The sequence below is a fragment of the Musa acuminata genome, chromosome BXJ3-4 (genome assembly GCF_036884655.1).
Source record: "Musa acuminata AAA Group cultivar baxijiao chromosome BXJ3-4, Cavendish_Baxijiao_AAA, whole genome shotgun sequence".
Taxonomy (NCBI): Eukaryota; Viridiplantae; Streptophyta; class Magnoliopsida; order Zingiberales; family Musaceae; genus Musa; species Musa acuminata.
This window is the reverse complement of record NC_088352.1, coordinates 26,180,487-26,197,542: the sequence shown is the minus strand read 5'-3', so window position 1 is coordinate 26,197,542 and position 17,056 is coordinate 26,180,487. Positions and strand designations below refer to the sequence as shown.

At 37.5% G+C, this 17,056-nt stretch overlaps 1 protein-coding gene across 4 annotated transcripts in view; it reads left to right on the top strand.

Moving 5' to 3' along the window:
- Positions 1–17,056, top strand: part of LOC135584025 (nuclear pore complex protein GP210-like) — a 52,551-nt gene that overhangs the window by 13,435 nt on the left and 22,060 nt on the right. For 3 of the 4 annotated variants that reach the window (XM_065144933.1, XM_065144931.1, XM_065144932.1), the window contains 12 exons: positions 3,388–3,501; positions 3,613–3,675; positions 4,157–4,348; positions 7,857–7,916; positions 7,993–8,061; positions 8,394–8,540; positions 8,641–8,760; positions 9,096–9,215; positions 9,399–9,554; positions 9,631–9,693; positions 9,771–9,865; positions 13,779–14,178. In XM_065144933.1, the coding sequence (XP_065001005.1) occupies positions 3,388–3,501; positions 3,613–3,675; positions 4,157–4,348; positions 7,857–7,916; positions 7,993–8,061; positions 8,394–8,540; positions 8,641–8,760; positions 9,096–9,215; positions 9,399–9,554; positions 9,631–9,693; positions 9,771–9,865; positions 13,779–14,178 (1,599 nt within the window). Of the gene's footprint in view, positions 1–3,387; positions 3,502–3,612; positions 3,676–4,156; positions 4,349–7,856; positions 7,917–7,992; positions 8,062–8,393; positions 8,541–8,640; positions 8,761–9,095; positions 9,216–9,398; positions 9,559–9,630; positions 9,694–9,770; positions 9,866–13,778; positions 14,179–17,056 lie in introns of all 4 variants that reach the window. The other variant, XM_065144934.1, reaches the window with a different exon arrangement.

Sequence of the window (17,056 nt, the reverse complement as noted above, 5' to 3'; positions counted from 1 at the left end):
ATAGAGTGAAAACAGGATGGTTAAAATGATGAGGGATGTCAAGAGTCTTATGTGATCATTGGATACCTTTGAGATTAAAAAAAAATCATAAGACAATTATGAGACCAATAATGACTTATGAATCTGAATGTTGGACAGTTAAGAAACAACATATACAAAAAGTTCGTGTTGGTGAGATGAGAATATTGAGATGGATGTGTGGAGATACTTGGAAAGATAAGAAAAGAAATATTTTTATTTGTGAACAACTATATATGGTTCGCTTTCTCGGCAGTCCGTATTGGTGTATCGATCGACCATCGGTACGATATGTACTGACATATCAACACATGGTACGATGGGACGTATCGATAGACCGGTATGTACCACTCGTACTGAGCAATACATCATGACATTGCTTGGTACGATAAACCTTGCAACTAGGTATCGTTTTATAAAGGATAAGATGAAAGAAAATCGTTTAACATAGTATGTGCATTTGCTTAAGAGATCTCTAAATGCAATAGTCAGAAGAGGTAAAATGATTAATGTTAGTTGTATAAAAGAGATAGAGGAAGACTTAAAAAGACTTTAATAGAAACTATAAATGAAAATCTAAGTATACTAATCTTAACTAAAAATATGATTTTTTACAAATCTCAATGATAGCAAAATATCCATGTAGCCAACCCCAAATAGTTGGGACTTACGGCTTTGTTGTCGTTTTTGTTGTATCTTCTTTTTGAGAAAATCCATATTTTATCCTTTATTTCATGCTTTTTTCCTTTGATACCTAAATGAGGTTTAATAAAGCTAATAATCCATTTGTGTTTCTTTTTTTTCCATATCTATACTTCTACAATGACAACCAATATTTGCAGATTCGGTTACAGACCTATGTTGGTCCATGGCTTAACCTATAGGAAAAGAGGAAGAAGGAAGAAGGTAGCGGAAGAAGAAAGAAGAAGAGGAGGACGAAGAAGGAAAAAGAGGAGTAAGAGGAGGAGGAGGATGAAGGAAGAAGGAAAAAAAAGAGGAGGATGATGAGAGGAAGGTTGTGGAGAAGGAAGAAAGCAAAAAGAGGAGGCAGCAGTGTACCGTAGCAGTTGGCAGGCGGCAAGTGGCGAGTGGCAGATGTTTGAAATCGTTGCGGTCATGAGGAGTTGCACATCATGTTACTGTAGTTTCTAATGTAAAAAAAAGAATATTATTTATATATATAGACTGGACCGAACCACCAAGTTTGGGCTGGTCTGCTTACCGGTCAGTGGTCAGACTGGTAAATGCTGGCCAAACATGTCGAACCGGTTGAAATTTCAATCCTTTGACACAACCATGGTTTTGAGATTAGTCTAGTCTTGTTAGATTTGATTTAGTGGATCAGAGTTTTGACTTTACTGTTTTATGCCATTCTGGACTTATTTTTTGTTAATTTTGGTAGATGTGTAGCGACAATGAATTTCGACAGGTTTGACTCATCTTAGGTCTCTCAATTGGGATTCTATATGAGTTAACTTTCGTTTAGGTTGAGTGTTGGTTTGAGTCACCTCTGAGTCCGTAAAAAAGTTTGTATCGAGTCATTGAATCAAATTTAGGTTTGAGTTCTCTTTGGAGTCGAGTCTTGTCGTTGTCTAGGATTACTTATATTGCCTCTGAAGCTGTTAGTCATTTGCGTTATTTTGGGATTGTTCTGGGCCCAGATTTTCTAGAGATCTCAACAAAAAAACTTCTAGAAGATTGGGAAACCAATTTACTTCATTAAAACCAATGCAAATTTGACCGTATAAAGAGATCTCAACAAAAAATCAATCTACGTATAATTCTAATAAATCTATTGTGATATGTACTTTAGAGTATAAGCAATGTTTTGATTGAATGTGTTTCCTAGTTTAACCCAGGGTCTGCAGTACCGAACTGTATCGCCCGGTACGGGCGGTACGTACCGGTCCGACCGGTTGCCGGTACGTGGACCACCTGTTACCGGTCCGAGTGCACTGTAGCACTATAGCAGTGCTACAGTACTCGGCACACCTGAGTGTACCGCTCGGTACACTTGGGTGTACCGCTTGGTATACTGTACCGTACCGGTACTGAGCCCAGGTCGGTATTTATCGGTACGGTACGGTATTGCGAACCTTGGTTTAACCTTTTCTCCTTAATTCTTTCATCTATTTCTAGCCTCTTTTTTTTACCAGGTATGTGAAAATCCCTCGTTCTTCACTCTTATATAGCTTGATAATGTTAGTCATTCCTTTTTCTACTTGAAAATTTTCCTACTTCTAGCCCCCTCTTCCTCTCATAGTCTTGTTCCTTCTTTGACATTTTATTCTCTTTATAATAATGGTTCTATTGTGCTTGCTTCAGTTTGATATCAGAGCTTTTGTGCATTTGTTATGCATCTTATCTTTTGAATTTTATAGCCCGATAGGGTAAATTCCTACAGGAAATAATTTTGCCAGTAAGACAAAAAGTGAGAAATTCTGTTTTATCTTATCCACCAAGCATCTGGATCCCATAAAATTGAGGGAAAGACAAAATTGCCCATATAATAAACAGAAGGCAATCTATCTACCAAAAATTGCATGCCAAACAAGGCTTGCTGGAACACAATTACTTTGTTGTGCACCAAAAATCACAGAGAAATATCCCCTTGACAGTTGTGCCTTTAAAACAGCTGACCAAGATTGGGAGAGCTGATCCCATCCCCAAAATGATTTAACAAGATGCATAGGCCATCCTTTTCATGTGCCAATTATTGGCTTTGGTACCACGAAAAAAATCAACAGCACAGAGAAGATTAGAAATTTTAGAATAATGCTGGAACTGCTAGCCCAGTATGAGATAATTAAGCTGTTTATATTAATTGGAGGTCATCAAACACAAACTTCGATTACAATTCAGGAATACAATAGAAGTGTCAACCTACAGACCAATTACATTGGAGCCCTAATTGTTAGTGATAGTACAATCTGATATATCTTACCTATAAAAAGGAAAAGTCTTCTAAATATAGTGCGTATGAGATGATTCTTCTTGAAAACTATACAATTACGTAATGAATTTACTGCTGTTCTTTGTTTTTGCTAGATTCTGACTAGAATTTCCAAATTGCTTGTGCTTATATTATTGTGACCTGAGGGATGTATTGGCCTCTGACTGGATGGCATGCAATAACTAATATGGTTGGATGGGATTGGCAAGCATTGTGGCCATTTACTGTACTGTTAGGCATATGTCTTGGCCAGTGATTGCATTACATGGTTCTCAATATCTCATGCTATGGATCTTTCCCTTAGTTGTTGATATATTTAGTTTATGTTCCAAGGGCATATACATATTAACATGATTTCACGAATTTTTTTTGTGAAATATTCGTCAAATGGAACTTATTTTCTGAATACTTTCCAGTGTATCGTCCATGTTACAGTAATTGGATTTTCTGAAGAATTCAATAGTCATCGTTATGAGGAAGCTTCTTCTCTGCTAGAAGTTGCTGCACTTACAGATGCGATGCCTTTACAGGTTGTTGAACTACATTTATATTTTTAATGGTTTTAAAAGATGCTGCTTCTAATTTTTGTCCTTTGCAAGCCTTTACAATTTTTATTGACTCAAATTTTGGATGAAATCCAGTTGGTAGCTTCATTGAGGGTTCTACCGGAGTTTGCTTTAATAGCTTTTTATCCTGAAGCAGAGGTATGCATTTGGTTAACAATAATATCATCTTTTGTAAGACCATGATGGTTTCAAACTTTCAAATACCCATTAGACAAGTATCGGAACTTATTGGTTGGTACCAGTACTGAGTTGATCCTATTAACTCAAAGTTTGTTGGTATGTTCGAGTTCATTGTAATGCATCTACTCATAGGACTTAAAGCCCTTTGGATTTATTTTGTTGCCTGTACAGTCTTCATTTCTGTTGCAATTTATTTCTGCTACCATAAGCAAGTGCAACTAAGCATGTGGTTTTGTGTCGTTCGCATTTCAAACTATCTTTCATCGAATTATCCCTGGCAAGTGTTTAACATACTGGGAAATCTGCAATTTTGATACTGTGGGATAAACTCTCTTGTTAACATGTTAGCTAAATCCTGTTTTGTGATCATACTAATGTTTTTAAATTTTTTGTTTGTTTACCCTGATATCTGAGCTTATATTTGGTAAAATATGTCTAGGTGAATCTATCAATTACTGGAGGAACCTGTTTCCTAGATGCTTATATAAATGATACACAAGTGGCAGGAATAGTCCAACCTCCTGAAAGCACTGAATGTTCACACTTCACCGTTGGTGCTAGAGGCTTGGGAATGGCTCTTGTGATAGTTCGTGATAGTGGGCTTTCACCCCCGGCCAGTGCTTCAGCATTGGTACCCTCTTTTGATTTACTACTTAAGCTTTATGTTAGTTAATTGTTTTTGTTTTATTTCTTCTGCTTCTTTTATTATTTGAAAAAAATATTATGCTTGACTTTTTGAATTTTCTAATTTGCGAAGCTTTTCTGGTTAATTTACTTGTCCATTTTCCCTTTCTTGTACTTTATTTTATTATTAGACGAGACAAATTCATCTAATGTGTCTTATATTTTCTTAGTTTGACATTTAAACTTTTTATTTGATGAAATAAATGGGGTGATACCCTTTTGGATAAAGAAGTTCCTTTTTCGGTAAAGAACAGCTCAGCAAAAATCATAACAAATAAAAATTAATCCAAAGGAGGAGGAATAATAACCAATATCCTCTGGGTTAAAACCTTGTCAGAGGCCATCTGTACTTTTTTAGTGCTATCGTATTGACCATTATGTTTACTTTTTGAATCTCTCTTATCTGTTGTTATCATCTCTCATGCTCATTCTTGAATATTGTTTATTCCCACTTTTGGTTTTCAATAATTCATATCGTATGACTTCAACTTCAATTGTCACATTTGGTAACAAAAATGTGTTATCAAGCACAAAACTGATGCTTTACCAACCGGATTGTGTATGCCAATAAACCATTTGTTCTTACTTTGCAAGAACAGTTATTAACTGATTCTTAAATGTCTTTTGCCACATTGCTTAATGTGTCCCCAATATGAATCATTGCGATTTCACTTGCTTTTGACAATTGACTATTGGGTATCAACATACTTTTGTCTTGTACGTAGTTTCTGATGATTTTTCCTTGGGGTCAAAATGTATTTGCTTTTCTGGTTTCTTTTTATACCAAGGTTCCTAATTTTGCCTGACCGATATATACCAAGTGATACTTGCTGGTTCAAGCATAAACCGACTTATGGACCAGTCCTTTCTAGGCAGTTCGCGTCCACATGAAGGGTTATCTCTCAGTAACCCATTGAATCAGGCTTACCATCCCATTTTTGCCTGTTATGGGTCCTGGACCTGGCGGTAAGCCAACCTCCTAGTCCTAAAATCCATTGGGGTCTCTTTGGTGTATTTGAAATGCCCTAAACAACCCGCTTTCAGCCCTCTTCTCATCCTCTCTCACATCTCTTTCTCAAAATTTTCTCAAATCTCATACAAATCTATCTCAGATCTCTCACAAACTCTCTGAAATCTTCAAGGAGAGGCTTCATTTCTTTAGGAAAAGGTTCAACTTGAAGAACTGTTCCAGTTTTTCCCAGAAATTGGGTAAATTAAAACCTAATTTACTTCATTTTGTTGAATTATCAGGAAAAGGAATCAGTGAATTATCAACCATTCAACAAGATTTCTTGAACAGCTTGTTTCATTTAGTTATACTTGGGTGGGCAACCCTATTTAGGCCTCAATTTAGTTTGTGTTAGTCCTAGAAATATCTTGGGTGGTCCAAATACAATGAACTAGTTTTATGGTCTGTGTCTACTGCGCATTATGTATAAAGCAGTGCATGCATGCTTCTGGTTGGGCTTATATATTTGCTTGGGGCAGGCTGTCCTTGAATTGCTGGTGTATCCAATCGGAAACGATTTGGATTGCAGTTCTTTTTCTGACTCCTTATTTTTCTTTAATTTTAATTTTTTCTCCTGAGTGGGTTGGAACAAAAAGGTAAATAGAATGTTGGTTGGGTTACAGTGGGAGGGGTGTGAGAGGGTGGACTATGGGGGTGCATTTGGAAAAAAAATCAGAGAGAAGATTAGCATCTAGAAGGAACTTGTTCTCTTCTTTCAAAGGTATATTTTACTAGTTGACGAGATGGAGTATCTTACTAGTTAGTGAACTGGAGTAGTTCATATTTGGAAATCTGCTCCCAAATGAATGTATCTTGTTCGGTTATTCATAAAAGCTTTTCCATGCTGTTTGTGTTGATTTTTAAATGAGAGTTCATGACCACAGTGATCAAATTAAGGGAGAGGACTTCAACAAGGATAGGATTATGACATAAATTTTCTCTCCAATGTATGTTCAAATTCTGCAGAAACTCGAAAAAAAGGGTCTATTACACTACTGTTCTTGGAGTCTAATAATTCATTCCAATATGAATTATACATTGGCAGCTGCATATACGGCTTGTTTGTGTACTTATTGGCTCTTTCCTGATAAATACAATTTTGTTTCTCAAGAGAAGAAAGTTGAAGTACTTTTGGTTTGATGTTGAGAAAATCAATGTCACCATTTCTTTTCATACTATACTCAGGAACCGTATACAGTTTGTGTTTTCTATTAAATAAGATGGGAATCTAACAGTCTGATTTCTAGCGATGAGAAGATGAGGAAGCATGGGGTTTTTTTTTTCGTTTTTGGGTTGGGTTTTTGGGGGGGGGGGGAGTGAGTGTGTGTTGTGTAGTGTGGTACTGAAGTTTGGAGGAATTCTCAGGTTGGTGTTGCATATCTGAAGTTGCTTGTCTATTGCAAAATATATATTTGGCTTCAGTTCTGGGAAGGCAAAAGTAGCTATCTTACAATTGTATAAAATCCTTTTTTGTTAAGAGGTGTCTTCTGAATTTTGTTGTGTGCCTTTTTGATGTGAAACATTAGTATTTCTATGTTGATTGTTTACTATGTTATTCATGTGAAGAGGAGCTTGTTTGGTATATGTGTTTTCTTCCTGTCCCCCTTGTTTGGAGGACTAGAGAGGAGAAGATGAGGAAGCATGGAGGGTTTTATGGTGCGGTTTAAGGTTTGGAGGAATCCTCAGGTTGGTGTTGTGTATCTGAAGTTGCTTGTCTCTTGCAAAAACATATATTTAGCTTCAATTTTGAAGAGGCAAAAGTAGCTAACTTACAGTTGGATAAAAGTCTCCTTGTTAAAAGGTGTGCCTCTTTAAGTTACTATGTTATTTGTGTCAGGAATGAAGTTGCTTGTCTCTTGCAAAAAGATATATTTAGCTTCAATTTTTAAGAGGCAAAAGCAGCTAACTTACAGTTGGATAAAAGTCTCCTTGTTAAGAGGTGTGCCTCTCTAAGTTACTATGTTATTTGTGTCAGGAATTCTTTTAGGAACTCAGTATGGTGTTGTTCTTCTCTAATGTACAGCCATAAATGTCATGCATAATTAAGTTGCAACTGCAAGCACACAAAATTGTTTGATGATTGTGCATGCTTGAAATTTGACACATATATGCAGCATTTCCAATGTGATTAAAAAGGATCAGATGTGAATGAACTACAGATTTTTGGTTTGATGTGAAAGGCCTTAATGTTTATTTTTTGTGTGTCAGAATCTGAGTTTTTACAAATAGATTAACAGTTCTGAAGCTTGCTTGTGGTTTGTTCTCTTTTGATTGGTTGCTAACAAGATTCCAATCATCAATTCTAGGAAGCTAAACTATTGGATGCTTTTCTAAACTTTCGAATGCAAGTATGCTGATGGTTCATTATGTCATTTAGGGGACACACCTGCAAGCCAGATGTCCAATTTTTGCAAGCAATGATTTTAATTTATTTGTTATATAACAGGTTAAAGTGGCTAGTGTGGACTGGATTAAGATAATATCACAAGAAGAGATAAGCCTAATGGTAATGGTTCTTTCTGTCACCATAATTGCCCTCTATCCAGAAATCATGCTTGATATGCTTTGTCTTAAAATTGTAGGAAGGAACCACAAAATCTTTTGATATTTTGGCTGGGACAGAAGATGGTAGCATCTTTGATTCTTCTCAGGTGCCCATAATTTCTTACTGAACAGTCTCTTTGATTTCATGTTTTTACCCTTAATTATGTCACCACTTTCTCATGCAATCATTTATCAAACAAACATTGGATATTTCTATGCAAAGGCATTTTTCTTGATGTTTATTGGAATTCATTTTTGTTCAACTTATTTACTGGTGCTTGCGTGACATTGCTAGTCTTGAAGAGACATATGTTTACTCATTGGGCTAAAACATGAAATATGTCTTCTATTTAGTTAGTTGTTCAATTTTCATATTTATTTGTGAAAAAAATTAATATCTATCTTCCTTTTTATAACTTATGTTATTCTTGTTTTCAAGTATATGTATATGAAAATTAAAGTGCATCTTGAGGATGGCATACTTGAGCCTGTTGATGAGTACCATTCTTCAAGAACTGGCAATTGGCTAGTACGTGAACCTAACTTTTCCGTCAGAGCAGCAAAGCTTGGTATTGCAACTCTCTTTGTAAGTGTATATTATCTTGGCATTTCTTATGTTAATCTGGATGTATCAAATATCTTTATCATATACATATTAGGTTTCCTGATGAGATATTTAATTTCAGGTCAGTGTCAGTCAACAATCAGGTTATGAAATCGTTAGTCAATTTGTTAAAGTGGAAGTATATGGACCATTACGCCTGCATCCTGAATATCTTTACCTTCTACCTGGTGTCTCTTACTTGGTAATATCTTTGTAGTCATTCATTTACTATCTAGTCCAAGGATGCAACTTCTTGCCTTTGCTATAACTATAAATAATAAGTTTGCATGTGGGAGTGTCAATATTTTGCCCATTCCATGTCATGAATGCCTTTGCTATAACTTCTTGCCCCAATGTTATGCTGTGGTATGGAATGTGGAGCAAACATCTGTCCTCTGCAGCTTACTGTTTTCTCTTGTGAAACTCATGGCACAGAAGCAGCACAATTCAAGCATAACAGTTTTTAGTTATGTAACATCATATTTATGTGCTCTAGTATGTTGATTAGCTGCATAACAATCTCTAACTGTTTTTTAGCTGACTGTGAAAGATGGCCCGAGAATTGGAGCTTTTGTTGAGTTCACCAGCCTGCATGAGGAAATTGTTGTTGTTCAGAAACCTTCAGGAAAGCTTTTTGCTAAATCCATAGGAAATGCTGTAAGTGATAAGTAGTATTTTTTTTTTTTCATTATGGATCTTTTGTTGATTATGTTTTTTGTTCAACTCATCCGTGTCACTTTGTTAATTAAAAACCGACTTTATTACTTTATGTGGTAGATTAGAATATTGTGTTTCTATGCTAAATAAATCAATTATAATGAATTACACTCCCACTGTTAGACTGTCCGTGCAGCTGTTTATGGGAATGGGGATTCCTTGATATGTGAAGCTTATGCAAAAATTGAAGTTGGAATTCCACCAGCAATGGGTTTGAATCTGCAAAGCGACCAACTTTGTGTTGGTTGCAAGATGCCAGTCTTTCCATCTTTCCCTGAGGCATGTGAACCTGAACAAGCATGCTACTTTTTTTTTAATGTGATCAGCTGTTACTAATTCATCAATGCTTAAACAGGGAGACTTATTTTCTTTTTATGAGGTCTGTCAAGAGTACAAATGGACAATAGGGAACGAGAAGGTGATTTTTTCACTGAATTGCTTGGTGTTTGTTTATGCTTTATGATGGTATACTGATGCCCTTATCCTGTATGCTAGGTGCTTAGCTTTCGAATAGACAGTTGTGAGCAAGATGGTTATCCATGCCATTCAGTTGACAGTGATGGTGCATTTATTAATGTTTTGACTGGAAGGTACTCACTTTGACTTGGATGCCAATGCGATTAGTTCAAGAAGTTTATATTTTTGGAATACACTTATCATGAACTCCAAATAAAGGGAATAGTTGGTTTATTCCCTTCAAATCTGCGGTGCTACCAAGTGCATGAGGCTCCTGCTATTGTGGGGTCCTGATAAAATCACTTTGTGAAGCCTATAGGTGGGGGGCTGTTTCCATGACTTGAACCCTTTTTTCTCCAATGGTACACTCTTTTGGCTAGTTTCTTATATGGTAATCAACCTTTCAGCCCATTTTATACTTTAACTACATAATCATTATATTGATATATAAAAGTTGACTTTTGCTGGTAAAAGCAGATTGTCTAATTCAACCACAGATTGGGTCTTATACTTGACAAAGTTGCAAGGTTGCATTCAATATATTAAATTATTGCATGAATCTAATTTTGTAAAAGTATACTATAATAAACCTCAAGTATATTGTTCCGTATCTCCAAGTTTCCTTTCCCATTCTGGTACCTGCTTATGCTATACTGAAACCAGAAGGTCCAGAACAACCGAAAATGAATAAAAAGTTGTTGTATAATAATTTCCATATTTAGTTCTATTCTATGAAAAGTAACTTAAGGAGGGATTGGTTCTTTAATTCTTTCTATAATTAAAGCATAGGACATTTTGAAAAAGTCCTTGCTAAGTGATTATCATTTATACAGCAATACTGTGAGTCTATGATACTTATCTGATTGTGGATTTGCTGAAACCTGGAGCTTGGAAGAAGAGATGTACAAAACTATGAATGGTGAGATGAACTAATTTTTAGTAAAGCAGTTTCTTTTTGCTATTAGGAATTCATCATGAATTTGTAACTCCCTTTAGATCCATATTTATGTGTCACAAAGAACTTGAGAACTTCTTATCCTAACTGAAAAATGGTTCTCAACTTCCTATTGTAATATCAGAATTTCAGTCAGAATTTTTTGTTTTTGTAGCATGGTTTCACAAATAGCACAAATATTGGGATATAATAACAAAGTGGTTTTTATATATTTCTGATTCTTAGACTCGACGTTTTGTCCATTACTTCTGTATTGACCTGACATTACATAATTATTGGCTTCGGTTCTACCCCTTTGATGCAGCCAATACAATAGGAACTAGGCAAGACTCAGTAGATACAAGTTGTAACTGATCTATATATGGATGATTTGTCAATACTTAGTTAAAGAATAGGTTCAAAAGCAAGGGTTCTTGTATCGCATACGAACCCGTATCAGTCCCTGGTTGAACTGATACATATCCGTTGGTACCTATGTATCGATACATGATATGGTACACTAGTACTGGTGTTTCGAAAATGAAGAAGAAGAAGGTACAGTGGAGGAAGAGGAGGAAAGAGGAAAAACGAAGAGTAAGGAAGAAGAGGTGGCAGAGGAAGGGGAAGCAAGAAGAGAAGGTCATGGTGGAAGAAGGAAGAAGAGGAAGCTGTGACGGAAGAGAAGAGAGGCGGAAGCCTCTTGGGGAGGTAAGCGGTGGTGAATGCAAGGATTGAAATATCGTACCGTATCGAGGTTTCGAGCTTGGCTTGGTACGGTATGGTGCCATGTACCGAGCGGTATGCCTAATTTAGGTGTAAAATCCTCTGAAAATACCTGAAAGTAAAAAAAAAAAGTTAGGATAGGGTTTCTAAGTTAGAAATAAATATAGTAATAGTATAAGTTTAGCAAAATCAATGTAAATTAGGTAAGAATAGTATCACATATTTTTTTCAGTCTTTGAGGAATAGTATTGTGCAAGGTTCGTATTTCAGTCCATTACGGATTGTCCTTATGTAAATATTGAAATATCTACAGAAAAATCATTTGAATTGTTAGATTATTTTGTTACAATATAAACTCTAAAATTCAAATAAATTAAATAATCATATATGTAGATATACTTGATTGCTGATTTTACCACTAAAACAAACGATTGACCTCCACGAGTGGTGGATCGGGGTCCTCGATCCTATACATCTGCATATCAATATGATATGTTTGTTGGACCCAATCAGGAAATTGATCCTACGACATAGTGTATTGACACACCGTATTCCATTGATGCATCAATGTGGTGATGATTGTAGGCTGATCGTCATGAATCACAATTGTCCGAGGCAGCTCCTGAGGAATATATTGGTGAATGTCAGAGCTTCTACTTTCGCTACTGATCTGCTGCTTTGTACTATACTGTTGCTCAGAGAAGGATGACCAACTATCACCGTACTGTTGTTGTCCATATAATTCTCCATAATATGACGATTGTGAATACGATGAGCTTCTTTCTGTGTCTACATCATGTAGGCTCTATCGCATCTGCTCAAATTCATCCACTGCCTTTCCCTTCTCCTTTCGCGCATAAACTTGTCCAGTACCTTGTTGAGTTCCATGATTTGAATCTTGGATGGCATGTGTAAAATATTGCTCCTCGGTTTATGTACCACCCTCAAGTTAGGTAGACGAGACCAACGATTGCCCGACATTATCGCCATCATCCGTTGAGGCACTACTGTCCGTGTTGCTGTCATGTATCTGGACCGAGCGAGTTGCTGAATGTGATTGTGAAGGTGTCTCGTCGCCCGACTCGATTCTTTCCAACAATGTGACTGATGGTACTACCTCCCCCTTTGCTTTTGCACGTTGGGCGGACGATTATGATCGTTGGGTGTCTGTAGTTCCTCGAGCAGTTTGACTCGATGTTGTTCGACTCCTGCCACGTTGTGATCTAGGGGGATTTTTCACCTGTTGGGGTTGTGCTTCTTCTTCTTTTATTGCCTCGGTGATAAAATGTGAAGGACGCTGAGGATCTCTCGCCTCATCAAGTAGAGGATCCTCTTGGTTCTCTGCTGCTTCAACCCAATCTAACATCGGCTCTGAATTTTCGTTGTAGAATTGGAGGTCGATGGGATCAATATTTGGTTCCTCTGGCTCCTTATCCAGCTCAGCACATCGCAATCTTAGTCGCATGTTATAATGGACATATACCAGTTTCTTTAACCGTCTGTAGGAGAGTTTGTTGTGGACCTTCGTGTGAATCAATGCAAACGTTGACCAATTACGTTTGCAACCACTAGATGTTGTCGTTTGTGAAACTACACAATTTACATATCACAATATTTTAAACATTATACAAATTAAGGAGGCTAGGACCACTTGTATGGTTCATAGGACATTATACAATATTTTAAACATTATACAATTATCCTCTGCCTGACAGATTAAGGAGGCTAGGACCACTTGTAATGGTTCATAGGACATATACATATCACAATATTTTAAACATTATACAAATTTTAGCTAAAAATAAGAATGATTTAGTTTGTTATTAAATTATAACATTAATTTTTTGGTCTATATTGATGTTGAAAAGAGTACTAATTTTGAGCACTGGATATTATAAACTTGAGGGTCTACAAGAGATCGATGCTGAAAACCTTGAAACTCAATATATTTTTTGTTTGTTTTTAATTGTGTTTTTTTTAGCTGTTTGGCCTTTATAGATGCACAAATTTAAGCTAAATCATAATCCTGTCATCTAGGTAAGATCTATGTCGACTAACTTCCTATAATATAACAATATACAATATACATTATCATTATTATTCTTTATTTAGATTGATATTACAAGGATTGCAACCAACTTATAGTTACTCATCTGCACTCCAACTTATTGATTTTGTAGCTGTTAGTGTAAATGTTTAATATAGATTTGGTGAACAACTTTTGTTACAGTTCATGTTCCTGAATTGTTTTTGTTTTTGTTTTCATGATGTATGATACTGCAGAAATTTATTGAACGCATGCTGAAAAATGCATGCAGAATGTATTCCTGTAAGTACGATGCAAATATCTTTAGTGCATGCATTTATATAGTTCTGTGTCTGTGAACCAGATCTGCTGGCAGATCAGAAGTATCCATTTTTATGTCGTGTGATGTTGTGTTATCTGGTTCTCCTCAACAATTATCTTACACTGCATCAAAGTCGTTGGAAGTGGTACCTAGTCCTCCTCTAGCCCTCGGAATACCCATTACTTGGATCTTGCCGCCCTTTTACATGACATCGGAGATTTTGCCTAGATTATCAGATTCATATGGACAATTAGACTCCCGGAAAAGTATTACATATTCTATCCTTAGGGTATGTGGAAGGAATGATGTTCTGAAACAGGAAGGTATGACTATTGACGGAGGTAAAATTAGAACAAAGCAAAGCAAAGAAAACATTTGTATCCAGGCAAATGACCATGCAACTGGAAGAGCAGAAATTGCATGTTGTATAAAGGTTGCTGAGGTTAGTTGTGTTCCAAACTATGCCTGAATTAAGAGTCTCAGTCTTTGAGCAGCATCTGTAATAATGAAATTTCTGTTCTGTTTGTATATTTATATTACTGTTTCTGGTCTGCATCCTCTAAATTTTTTTTCTGTGGTCTCACCCTTTCTGGAGCAAATGTTGAATCATCGACTGCTGGATCAATGTTCTAAGCTAGCTTCTCTTTTATCAGCATGAGTATCTTAGAATATATAGCTGATAGTTAATATGTGAGTTCCAAATTATCAAAAACCTGGCACATGGTGATTGTATGAAAAGTGGAAATACTAGAGTAGCTACCAATGTTACTAACAGAAACTATTACTCTTTATCTTTACTGCTATTGGAAATCATTTGAAGTACCATGCGTGCTGTTTGATCAATTGTGAATTCATCTAACCATTTGTTAAGCTGCTAGCAAGCACTTGCCTGTTTCTCATTGTACATGCAGCGTAACACATTATTGATAAAGCCTCTGATGTGCCTAAATGAATTGTGCTGGTAATTCTATTATTTTCTTCCCTAAATTCCTTAGCAGATATAATCTTACATAAGCTTCATTCTTGTTTCATTTCCCTTTCCTCTAAGTGTCTTAGATGTAGGAAATCTTACAAGGATATAATTTTTTTTACTAGAAAAAAAATCCTACTCCAAACTAGTTTCATCTAAGGGCACTTTTGAAGAATATAATTGATTAATTCTTAGGGATTACTGTAGAAACCACAATTAGAATTGTTCCTTCATTTTTCTAGTAAAATAAAACGTCTTCCATGAGTTAATTCTTATATTTTATCTAGGTTTGACAAAATGGTACCAGTAATAAAAACTAGTTCATATTGATCATGTGTTGTAGTATGCTTCAGTGCCAAGGAATCAATTAAATACTGCCAAGACTAGCATGTACTGACCAGCATTTGCCAGTTCAATCATGGACCAGTATTCTACCTGTTGGAATGGTGTACTTGGTACCAGTTGGTATTAGATTTTCATTTATTTCCTTGTTTTGGTGATATAATCTGGCAAGGTTTGCAATTTCGCACCATACCAGAGCATCGTGCTTAGCTCAATACAATACGGTATGAGTATACTGAGCAGTACGCTTTGGCTTACCGTTCAGTATATATATAATAAAAAAGAAAAAAATAAAAACAAGGACGACGTCATTGAGGCGACGTTGTCTCGTTTCTTCTCCCCGCGTGGGGAGAAGAAACCTTGTTTTCTTCTCCCCACGAAGCCTCGGCGATGTCGTCGAGGCGTCTCCCTGTGCTGTCATGAACGGTCGTCACGCACCCCTAACAACTTCGTACGACGAACTGTTCGTCGCTTTTGCATGCTTGTACCTAGACATAGCAGCATGTTTTGCCTTAGTTTTGTGTGGTTTGCTTGTAAAAATGCATGTTAGAACAGGTTGCAGCGCTGCAGTGCGACCGCTCGTCGCGTCGGGCCGAACTGCCCAAAACAGCTCTGTTTTCACGTGCCACAACTTGTTTTCTACAAGTCGCAGCTGCACGCGAAACAATGGCTCAGCACCCTGGAACCCCTCGGGTGGCACAGGGCTGGATAGGGCTTCGGTATATTGTCGGGCGTTGAAAAACTCGTCATAAGTTCGCACATTAACTTGACGGGAACTTGCCTTCATGCCCGACACCCGGTGAGCAGTTGTTTGTGGACTTGTAATTGTTCGTTCTACCTTCTAAAGTCCTTGATTCCCTACTCTTTTCTCCTGTGCACACAAGGTGCTTGTTGAATTGCTTGTAAAGCTTCCCTCTATACGAGACGTCGGGACTTGTCTGTCGCTCGTTTTCAATCTAATCAACTTTCTATTTTATAGGTCCTTCGAGACCTGTACGAGGTTGCAACTAGGCTGACCCTTTGCGGACGCGTATGTCGCAAGGGCGCCTCCTGACTTAGGCACTCCCAGCTACGTCCGAGAAGTTGGTGCAAGGGTGCTTCGCGACTTAGGCAACTCAAGCTAAGCTCGCGTCTTGGCTGCAAGGGTGCCTCATGACTTAGACAATTTCAGCTAAGTAAGTGACATTGTGGTATCAGTGCGGGCAAGCAATTCGAGCAAGCAGCGAAGGAACTTCGTAATTTCGCCATGGCAAAGGATCGTGGCGAATCAAGAAAGGCAAGGCAAATCGGGCCTTTGCCCTAAGCAGCCGCAGGTGGGCCGCAAGTGCAAACTCGCTCTCATGTCGTTGGAGTCGCTTTGGAGGATCATGATAGTGAGCATGATGAGCAAGAAATTGTTACTCTCCGCGAACGGAGGAGGCACAATTTGAAGCGCCAACAAGGAAGAAGAACCATAAGGAGATACTTATAGCGGCGGAAACCCGCTTGGACGTTCTTGAAGCGAGCTTGGAGGAACTCTACCAAGGCCAACGAAGGCTTCTTGGGGTAGAGAGCTCGCAAGAAGAAGCCGAATCCCGAAACGACAAGGTCGAGGCCTTAGTCGATCGACTGTTGGACGACACTAAAGACTCCGTGCAACATCTATAGGAAGTCGTGGTAGAACTTACTTCCAGGGTGACCATGCTCACAAGGGCACTGAATGCGGGAGGAAGCAACACCCGCGTTCTGCCGTCACAAAACTTGAGGGCACCCGAGCCGCATTGTTATGGAGGTGCCAGAATACTAAAGAGCTCGAGAATTTCTCGTTCGACATGAAACAATACTTTCGAGCTACGAGACCTGATTTTGAAGAAACCAAAGTTCCTATTGCAACCATGTATCTGAACGGAGATGCAAAACTTTGGTGGCGAACTCGTTGGGAGGAGATCCAACAAGGTTGGTGTCGAGTGGACACATGGGAGGACTTGAAGCGGGAGTTGAGAACTCAGTTCCTATCGGAGAACACAGA